Source organism: Papio anubis, chromosome X, assembly GCF_008728515.1.
Source record: "Papio anubis isolate 15944 chromosome X, Panubis1.0, whole genome shotgun sequence".
Classification (NCBI taxonomy): domain Eukaryota; kingdom Metazoa; phylum Chordata; class Mammalia; order Primates; family Cercopithecidae; genus Papio; species Papio anubis.
In genome coordinates, this window is record NC_044996.1 from 46,431,192 (window position 1) to 46,442,554 (window position 11,363).

The 11,363-nt window shown below is 37.3% G+C and overlaps 2 protein-coding genes across 3 annotated transcripts in view; both read left to right on the plus strand.

The window, feature by feature from the left end:
- RBM41 (RNA binding motif protein 41) overlaps positions 1–6,001 on the plus strand; it is a 58,237-nt gene extending 52,236 nt beyond the window's left edge. For both annotated transcript variants that reach the window (XM_021932500.2, XM_021932499.2), the window contains one exon: positions 153–6,001. In XM_021932500.2, coding sequence (XP_021788192.2) covers positions 153–319 — 167 coding nt within the window. In that variant the 3' untranslated portion in view covers positions 320–6,001. The remainder of the gene's footprint in view (positions 1–152) is intronic.
- Positions 6,002–6,259: 258 nt separating this feature from the next.
- On the plus strand, positions 6,260–11,016 carry LOC110742099 (syncytin-1-like). Its single transcript, XM_021932498.2, is given in 4 exon segments — positions 6,260–9,589; positions 9,591–10,302; positions 10,305–10,463; positions 10,466–11,016. Coding segments are annotated over 4 exon segments (1,620 nt in total). The 5' UTR covers positions 6,260–9,346; the 3' UTR covers positions 10,972–11,016.
- The last annotated feature ends 347 nt before the right edge of the window (positions 11,017–11,363 follow it).

An 11,363-nucleotide genomic window follows, 5' to 3' on the forward strand; every position in this document is an offset into this window, starting at 1 on the left:
ATGGGAGATTATAGAAAAAATGATAAAAATCAAATGACTATATGGCCTTATAGCTTACATTTAACTCCAAGGCAAAATAACCTAAACTAGACCTGGAATAGAATTGAATTGTTCAGTCCTATGTAAATTGAAATTTTTTCTTTCTCTTTTAGATAAGGAGATAGCATGGCAAGCATTGCATCTAGTAAATGGATATAAACTACGTGGGAAAATATTGGTGATAGAGTTTGGAAAGAACAAAAAGCAACGGTCAAATCTCCAAGCGACTTCTCTCATATCATGTGCTACAGGTAGCACTACAGAAATCAGTGGTAGCTAGAATATATATAGTTGTGGGTCCTGGATGGTCTTTCTTGAATTGGAATCTTGGATCTAGGATTTATGTATAGACACCAGTTTGTTTGGAGTTGAAGAGGAAAAACTAACTGAGGGAGGGGAAAAAAAGTAATTAGGACAACCCCTTTCAGCTTTTGGAGAGAACTGGTAGAAAACATTTTCTTTTATATAATTGAAGACTATATAGGACAGATGATATGCTGAATATGAAGGGTAGAGTGTAAAGAGTATTATTTTCTCAGGATAAATTAAAAGGGATTATTCCTAAGGATTTTTAAAAATCTTTATAATTTTTCTGGGGTCCTCAGTATTTGTCTCTAGAGATAACATTCTTTCTTAGACTGCTTCCTATATGCAGAAACAAAAAACTAATTAAATGTTGAAATATTTATTTACTAGAGGCCATTTGTCCATATTTCATCCACCTAGTAAATAAAAGAGCAGGACCCCAGGCCTAAGCATCAACAAATGCTATTAAGTCAGAACTATCAGCAGTAATAGTAGGTAGTTTCATAAGTCAGTGGACATATTTAATGAATGCTTCCTCCACAAGTTATCAGTCTTCAAAAAGCTATATATTTTTCTAGTGAAATATTTTAGATCAAAATGTTGTTGTTCTCATAGCCATTTAAGCTACCAACCATTGAGTAGCCATTGAATTCAAAGCAATAAACATTGATTAAGTGTCTAATATATGTTAAATATTAGGCATATGAATTTTAGAAGAGGAACATACTAGCAAAGAATACCAAAGGGAAATGGAAAGAAAGAGTTCTCTAGAAAAGAGGATGCCAGTCACAAATCCCCCAGTTGTTTGTTTATGGTTGCTGGAAAATAAAAAGACTATGCAGAGAGGAAGTAGTACAAACTGGAGTCAGACCTGTACAGCCACACTTAACATTGTGTGACCTTGGCAAGTCACTTAATCTGAGCCTCCCATTTTTCATCTGTAAAATAAGGATAATAATGCTACTTACCTCATTGGGTTGTGAAGATGAACTGAGATATTATCCAGGCTGAAGAACAGAAAGAAAAAAAATGAATAAAATTAAACAAGAGTATAGAACCCGTGTGACACCATTAAGCATTCCTATATATTTCTAATAGGAGTATAGGAAAAAAGGAAGAGAAAAGAAGGAGCAGAAAAATATTCTAAGAAATAATGGCTCTAAATACCCCCAATTTGATGAGAGACATTAACCTATACATCCCAGAAGAAAAAGAAATTACAAACAGATACATCATAAGAAAAATGCTAAAACCCAAAAACAAAAAGAAAATCTTGGCAGCAATACGAGAAAAATGAGCCATCACTTACCAAGGAACCCAAATAAAATTAACAGTTGACTTTCCCTCAGAAACAGTAGCAGTGGCAGTGGAATAACACATTCAAAGTGTTCAGAGAAAATAACTGTCAACCAATAATCCTATATACAATAAAACTGATTTTCAAAAATGAAGGTGAAATAAAACATCTCTCATAATCAAAAACCAAGAGAATTTGTTGCTGGCAGACCTGACTTACTGGAAATACAAAAGGAAGTTCTTCAGGCTGAAAGCAAGTGACCTCAGACAGTAATCTGAATCTACACACATGCAGAAAAAGAGCACAGGCAAAAATAATTATGTAATTATCAGAAACAATCTATGCATTTTTCTTTTTTCTCTTAACTAATGTAAAAAACAATTGTATAAAACAATATGTATATAGTTGCATTGTTTGGCCTATAACATATAAAATATAATATATTTGCCAATAACAGGACGAAGAAGCTGAATGGAAGCAAAACTGTCTTGTACTAAAGAACTGACTCCAGATAGTAACACAAATCCACAGTAACAAATGGAGAGAATGTGAAATAGGAAATAAGAAGTTTAATATAAAAAAACTATAAACATATACTTATTCTTCTCTCAGCTTCTTTTAAAGATGTAAAATTATATTAAGTAATTAAAATAATGTGTGTTGGGTTTATAATGTATAGAAATAACCTGTATAACAATAATACCACAAAGCGGGGGATGGGTTTATATAGGAATAGGGTTGTTACATTGGAATTAAGTTAGTATTTATCTGAAGCCTATTCAGTTTAGTTAAGATGTGTATGGTAAGCCCTAGAGCAACCACTAAGGAAATAATTTTTAAAAATCAAAAATATTATTAAAGAAATATAAATATCACATTATGAAATACTCAGTGCAAGAGAAGGAATGGAGAAGCAAAAAGCTTGAGGCATATCAAAAACAACAAAATGGCAGTCATGAATCTTCCTGTATCAAAATAACAATAAATGTGCATGGATTAAACAATACTATAAAAGGCAGAGATGTCAGAAACAAGTCTGATTCAACTTCGTGCCATCTATTGGGGACACACTTTAGATTAGAAGATAGATTAAAAGTAAAAGGATGGAAAACAAATATATCACACAGACAACAGCCATAAGAAAGCTGGAGTGGCTATTCTAATACCAGACAAAATAGACTTTTTAAAAAAATTACTGGAGATAAAGAGTAAAATGTTACAATGATAAAAGGGTCAATCCATCAGGAAGATGTAACAACTATAAATATATATGCACCTAACGGTACAGCCCAAAATACATGAAGCGAAAACTGAAAGGAAAGAAGAAATAGATAAGTCCATAAAAAGAGCTGGAATATTCATTACCCCTTTTTCAATAATAGAGCACCTAGACAGAAGATAAACTAGGAAATAGAAGACTTGAACAACATTGTAAGGCAAATTGACCTTAAAGACATCTATATAACTTTCCACCCAACATCAGAATACATATTCTTCTCAAGTGCATATGAAACATCTCCAAAGTAGGCCATAAGTTAAAACATAAAACAAGCCTTAATAAATATAAGGGGACTGAAATCATGCAAAGCGTGTCCTCTGACCACATGGGACAAAGTTAGAAAACAACGGAAAGTTGGGAAACTCACAAATATGTGGAAATCAGACATACTTGTAAGTGACTGGCTGGGTGCAGTAGTTCACACCTGGAATCTCAGCACTTTGGCAGGCCGAAGTGGGAGGATGCCTTGGATCCCTTGAGACCAGGAATTCAAAACCAGCCTGGGCAACCCATCAAGACCCTGTCATTACCAAAAAAAAAGAAGAAAAAAAACTGTCAAAAAAATCATAAGGGAAATTACAAAATTCTTTGAGATGAATGATAATGAAGACACAACACACCAAAACTTACAAGATGCAGCTAAAGCAGTGTTTACAGGGAAGTGTATAGGTGTAAATGCCTATACTTAAGAAGAAAGGCCGGGCACGGTGGCTCACGCCTGTAATCCCAGCACTTTGGGAGGCCAAGGCAGGCGGATCACGAGGTCAGGAGATCTAGACCATCCTGGATAACACGGTGAAACCCCGCCTCTACTAAAAATACAAAAAATTAGCCGGGTGTGGTGGTGGGCAGCTGTAGTCCCAGCTACTCGGGAGGCTGAGGCAGGAGAATGGCATGAACCTGGGAGGTGGAGCTTGCAGTGAGCCAAGATTGCGCCACTGCACTCCAGCATGGGCAACAGAGCGGGACTCTGTCTCAAAAAAAATAAAAAAAGAAGAAAGACCATAGCACTAACCTCATTTTACACTTTAAGACCCTGGAAAAAGAAGAGCAAACTAAACCTAGAGCCAGGAGAAAGAAGGAAATACAAAAGATTAGATGAGTATAAATGAAATAGAGCAAAAAAAACTAGAGAAAAATCAATGAAACCAAAAGTTGATTCTATAAAAAGATCAATAAAACTGACACACCTTCTGCTAGATTGACCAGGAAAAAAGAAGAATCAAATTACTAAAATCAGAAATGAAGGAGAGAACATTTCAACTGAACTTGTAGAAATAAAAAAGATTATGAAAGCATATTATGATTAATTTTATGTCAATAAATTATCATAGATGAAGTGTACAAATTCCTAGGAAGACACAAACTGCCAAAACCAACTCAGAAGTAGAAAACTTGAATAAACCTATATCAAGTAAGTAGGTTAAATGAGTTTTTTAAAAGATACCCACAAAGAAGAGCCCTGGCTCAAATAGCTTCTTAAATGAATTCTACAAAACTTTTAATGAAAAATTAATACAAATTCTTCACAAACTCTTTCAAAAAGTAGAAGAGTGGTGAACACTTCTGACACATACTACAACATGGAAGAACTCAGAATATGCTCAGTGCAAGAAGCCAGTCACAAAAGACTACATGTTATATGATACTATTTATATGAAGTGTCTAGAATTGGCAAATACATAGAGATAGAAAGTTGATTAGTGGTTGCTTAGGGCTAGCACAGAGTTGGGGGGAATGGGAAGGGCTGGAGGTAACAGCTGAAGTGTATGAAGTTTCTTTAGAGGTTGATGAAAGTGTTCTAAAATTGGTCATGGTGGTGATTTCACAACTCTGAATATACTAAAAACCAGGAATTGTACACTTTAAATGGGTGAATTGTGTGGTTTATGAATTATATCTCAATAAAACTCACGAAAGTAGGGATGTCCATCAGTAGGAAAATGGGTAAATAACTTATGGTACGTCTATTTAGTACAATACTATGCAGCCATTAAAATAGTGAAGTGTATCTATGAATATATTATGACCTATACTCATGTCCAAGGTTGTGTATTAAGTTAAAAAACAAGATGCAGAAATATGTATAGTACAAATACATTTTTATGCAAAAGCATTCATTTATGTATTGTATGTATGTATATAAGAATTTCTGAATAAATTTACGAAAAAGCTGGGAAATAGACATAGAAAGTTGTAAACCTTTGGAAGTGGGATTGAATAGGCTGAAGGAGGACTTTTACTTTGTAAAATTTTTAAAGTGGTGTCATTTTGGGGTGATTTTTACTTTTTTCAGTGTTGTTTTTTTTTTTTTTTTTAACTAAAAAGAAATTTAAAAAAAAAAAATTCTGCCAATGGCATGGCTTCCAGAATATTTTTCAGGCCTACTCTGGGGATATCATCTGACTATACTCAGGACAAACTCCTATTCCTTTGATATACTGCTCACTTAGGATTAACAGTCCAATTTCAGACATAGTTAAGTGACAAGGAATAAATTATCCTGATACAGCCTCTGATGCATGTTACCAGGGGCATACTTCTAAGCTGGACTTTTTAGAAGGAACTGTTTCCTGTTAGGTAGAAAATCTCACCTCTGCTTTTTACTAGACCTACAGACCACTGCAACTGAGGAACATAAAAATGAAGGATATCCTTCAGCTGGTGCATAGATAAACTGTAGTATATCCATGCAATGGAATCCTACTTAGCAATAAAAACTAATGAAATATACATGCAACCACTTGGATGAATCTTAAATGCATTTTACTAAGTAAAAGAAGCCAAACTCAAAAGGCTACTTACTGTTTGATTTTATTCATATTATTTTATCAAAAAGCAAAACAATAGGAATGGAGAAAAAACTTCAATGGATGTCAGGGGTTAAGGTTGGAATGCTCCTTGACTACAAAGTGGTAGCACAAGGAATTTGTCTTAATAATTGAAATTTTCTGTGTCTTAATTGTAGTTATGTAAGTGTATGCATTTGTCAAAACCCATAGGCTTATACACTAAAAAGGATGAATTTTACTGTGTGTACTTTTTAAAAATAAATGTTATTTTTATGGAGGAAAGAAAAACTTGGAGAGACAGTCATTTCTATTAAGTAGTGTTTTTATTCTGTGGTCTTTTGTTTACAGTTGAAAACTTAAAGCCACTTTGCTACTTTTCTTATTTTCTGTCCACAGGTCAGCAGAAATCATCAGTTAGAAACATCCATAGGCCAGGCACAGTGGCTCATGCGAGTAATCCCAACACTTTGGGAGGCCAAGGTGGGAGGATCACTTGATGCTGGGAGTTCAAGAGCAGACTGGGCAACATAGCAAGACTGTCTCTAAAAAAAAGAAAGGAAAAAATTTGTATACACATATACATATAAGGCCACCGTTTTAAAAAATAAAAAGACAAGCTGGAAAATATATTTATCCCATACAAGGAGCTAATTTCTTAGTGTACAATGTATATAACTTTTTAGTATACAAAACAAATCCAATAAAAAAGTGGGAAAAGGAAATTTGTTGAAAAGAAAATATAAATGACCAATAAACTAAGACAAATGCTCAGAGTAGTAATGCAAATTAAGACAGTGGGCTCTCATTTTCAAAAAGCCTTTTGGATTTATAGAAAAGTTGTAAAAATAGTGAGAGAGTTCTCATATATCCTCATTCAACTTCCCCTAATGCTAACATCTTACTTAACTATAGTGCAATTATCAAAATCAGGAAACTAATATTGATACAACACTATTAACTATATTAGACCTTATTTGAATTTTGCCAGTTGTCCCATTAATGTCCTTTCCTGATCAAGGATCAAATCTAGGATCCCACATTGCATTTTGTTATCTCCTTATTCTGTTCCTATTTGTGACAGTTCTCAGTCTGTCTTTGATGACCATGACAATTTTAAAGAGTACTGGTCAGTTATATTGTATAATGTCCCTAATGAGGGTCTGTCTGATGTTTTTTCATGTTTTGTGTTTTTGGTGAGAATGCCACCAAAGTGATTTTTAGCCCTTTTTAGTGCATTATATCAGGACGTATTTGATGATAATTTTTAATACTGGTGATGTTAACCTTGATCATTTGGTTAAAGGGGTGTTTGCTGGATTTCTTTACTGTAAAGTTACAGTTTTCCTCTTTACAATTACTAAATATATTCTGGATGATGCATTGAGACTGTTCAGATATTCTGTTTCCCATCATACTTTTGCCCACTAATTTTAGCATTCATCAATGGTTCTTGATAGCAGCAATTATTAAGGTAGTGTTTACCTAGTGGGGATTGTCTTAGTCTGTTTGTGCTACTATAACAACAAAAAAAAATGGAGGCAGGGTAATTTTTAAAGAACAGATATTTATTTCTCACAGTTCTGGAAGCTAGGAAGTCCAAGATCAAGGTGCTGGCAGGTTCAGTGTCTGTTGAAGGCTATTCTCTCCTTCCAAAATGTGTCTGCTGAAGGCTATTCTCTCCTTCCACTTTGTTGCTGCGTCCTCCAGAGGGGAAGAACGCTGCTCCCTTTTATGGCAGAAGGTACAGAAGGGTAAAAAGGGCAAACCCCTTTTTATGATGTCATTGATCCCAATCATGAGGGCTCTACCCTCATGACTTAATCATCTCCTAGAGACCTGCCTCTTAATACTATCACATTGATCACACTGATGATTAAGTTTCAGCATATGAATTTGGGGAGGCACATTCAGACAACAGCAGTGATTTTCTTTTTTTTCTCACTCTCTATATTGAAATTCTTTAAGGAAGATGTCCCATCTCCTGCTTATTTTCTCATGTATTTATATCAGCATGGATGTTTATTTTACTCTATGGCTTATAACCTAATATTCTTCTACCTTTGGCCATTAGGAGCTCCTTCAGGTTGGCCCCTCTATTCTTAAACATATCCCATTTTCTGCCCACTTCCTTGTTTTGTGGCACCACAAGGTGTTCCAGGCTCATTTTGTTTTTTCCCTACCCTAGCACTGGAATTAATCATTTCTGCATTGATTCCTACTTCCTTTTATTGGGAAATGATTTTTAGAAACCAAGATCTGGGCACTAGATGTTGATTTGCCATTTTTTAACCTGTCAGAGTGTCAGATATAAAATTTGATAACACTAAATGTTGCCAAGGGTATGGAAAATAGACACTCTTGTACACTTTGGATGGGAGTATAAATAAGTATAACCTTTGGGGAGGGCATTTGGCAGTATCTATTAAAATTTTAAGTATGTAGATCTAGAAAATCTACTTTTTGATCTCTATTACGTAGAAATACTTACATGTGTTCAAAGAGATAGGCACAAGAATATTCATTGCATCATTATAATAGCATAAACCTGGAAACAAAATTTCATCAATAGGGAACTGATTGGTTTAAAATTAGGTACAACTGTGCAATAAAATATCATGTTGGCAGTCAAACGAGAACTTCCTCATTGTTTGTTTAATTTAATTTAATTTTAAGTTCCAGGATACATATGCAGGACGTGCAGGTTTGTTACATAGGTAAACATGTGCCATGGTGGTTTGCTGCACTTATCAGCCCATCACCTAAGTGTTAACCCCCACATGCATTAACTATTTATCCTGATGCTCTTCCTTCCCTTTCCCCTCAACTCCCACCCCACAGGCCCCAGTGTGTGTTGCTCTCCTACCTGTGTCCATGTGTTGTGCACTTTAAAATTGTCTAGATGGTTACTTTTAGCCGCCCGTTCAGAAACCTTGTGCCACTGAGCCACCCAAGCACTCTTAAATTTCCTCGCTACCTGTGGCTACAAGGTTTCCAAACCAAAGGCTCAGCTCTGCTCACAGCAGTTTAAATACTTAGGGCTAAAATTATCCAAAGGTACCAGGGCCCTGAGTGAAGAATGTATCCAGCCTATACTGGCTTATCCTAATCCCAAAACCCTAAAGTAACTAAGAGGGTTCTTTGGCATAACAGGTTTCTGCCGAATATAGATTCCCAGGTACGGCGAAATAGACCGTTATAAACACTAATTAAGGAAACTCAGAAAGCCAATACTCACTTAGTAAGATGGACACCTGAAGCAGAAGCGGCTTTCCAGGCCCTGAAGAAGACCCTAACCCAAGCCCCAGTGTTAAGCTTGCCAACGGGGCAAGACTTTTCTTTATATGTCACAGAAAAAAATAGGAATAGCTCTAGGAGTCCTTACACAGGCCCGAAGGATGAGCTTGCAATCCATGGCATACCTGAGTAAGGAAATTGATGTGGTGGCAAAGAGTTGGCCTCATTATTTACGGGTAGTGGCAGCAGTAGCAGTCTTAGTATCTGAAGCAGTTAAAATAATACGGGGAAGAGATCTTGCTGTGTGGAATCTCATGATGTGAACAGCATACTCACTGCTAAAGGAGACTTGTGGCTGTCAGACAACTGTGAGGAAAGTAATTAAAATCATAAATCCCCATGGCCCTCCCTTATCATATTTTTCTCTTTACTGTTATCTTACCCCCTTTGACTCTCACTGCACCCCCTCCATGCCGCTGTATGACCAGTAGCTCCCCTTACCAAGAGTTTCTATGGAGAATGCGGCTTCCTGGAAATATTGATGCCCCATCGTATAGGAATTTATCTAAGAGAAACCCCACCTTCACTGCCCACACACATATGCCCCGCAACTACTATAACTCTGCCACTCTTTGCATGCATGCAAGCAAATACTCATTATTGGACAGGGAAAACGATTAATCCTAATTGTCCTGGAGGACTTGGAGCCACTGTCTGTTGGACTTACTTCACCCATACCGGTATGTCTGATGGGGGTGGAGTTCAAGATCAGGCAAGAGAAAAACATGTAAAAGAAGTACTCTCCCAACTGACCCGAGTGCATAGCACCCCTAGCCCCAACAAAGGACTAGATCTCTCAAAACTACATGAAACCCTCTGTACCCATACTCGCCTGGTGAACCTGTTTAATACCACCCTTACTGGGCTCCATGAGCTCTCAGCCCAAAACCCTACTAACTGTTGGATGTGCCTCCCCTTGCACTTCAGGCCGTACGTTTCAATCCCTGTACCTGAACAATGGAACAACTTCAGCACAGAAATAAATACCACTTCCGTTTTAGTAGGACCTCTTGTTTCCAATCTGGAAATAACCCATACCTCAAACCTCACCTGTGTAAAATTTAACAATACTATAGACACAACCAACTCCCAGTGCATCAGGTGGGTAACTCCTCCCACACGAATAGTCTGCCTACCCTCAGGAATATTTTTTGTCTGTGGTATCTCAGACTATTGTTTGAATGGCTCTTCAGAATCTATGTGCTTCCTCTCATTCTTAGCGCCCCCTGTGACCATCTACACTGAACAGGTTTTATACAATCATGTCGTTCCTAAGCCCCACAACAAAAGAGTACCATTCTTCCTTTTGTTATCAGAGCAGGAGTGCTAGGTGGGCTAGGTACTGGCATTGGTGGTATCACAACCCCTACTCAGTTCTACTACAAATTATCTCAAGAACTAAATGGTGACATGGAACGGGTTGCCAACTCCCTGGTTACCTTGCAAGGTCAACTTAACCCCTAGCAGCAGTAGTCCTTCAAAATCGAAGAGCTTTAGACTTGCTAACTGCTGAAAGAGGGGGAACCTCTTTATTTTTAGGGGAAGAATGCTGTTATGTTAATCAATCTGGAATCGTCACTGAGAAAGTTAGAGAAATTGAAGATCAAATACAATGTGGAGCAGAGGAGCTTCAAAACACCGGACCCTGGGACCTCCTCAGCCAATGGATGCCCTGGATTCTCCCCTTCTTAGAACCTCTAGCAGGTATAATATTGTTACTCCTCTTTGGACCCTGTATCTTTAACCTCCTTGTTAAGTTTGTTTCTTCCAGAATCGAAGCTGTAAAGCTACAAATCGTTCTTCAGATGGAGCCCCAGATGCCGTCCATGACTAAAATCTACTGCGGACCCCTGGACTGGCCTGCTAGCCCATGCTCTGATGTTAATGACCTTGAAGGCACCCCTCCTAAGGAAATCTCAACTGCACAACCCCTACTATGCCCCAGTTCAGCAGGAAGCAGTTAGAGCGGTCATCAACCAACCTCCCCAACAGCACTTGGGTTTTCCTGTTGAGGGGGGGACTAAGAGACAGGACTAGCTGAATTTCCTAGGCCGACTAAGAATCCCTAAGCCTAGCTGGGAAGGTGATTGCGTCTACCTTTAAACACGGGGCTTGCAACTTAGCTCACACCTGACCAATCAGAGAGCTCACTAAAATGCTAATTAGGCAAAAACAGGAGGTAAAGAAATAGCCAATCATCTATCACCTGAGAGCACAGCGGGAGGGACAATGATCAGGATATAAACCCAGGCATTTGAGCCAGCAATGGCTATCCTCTTTGGGTCCCCTCCCTTTGTATGGGAGCTCTGTTTTCACTCTGTTAAATACTGCAACTGCAAATAATAATAATAAAATA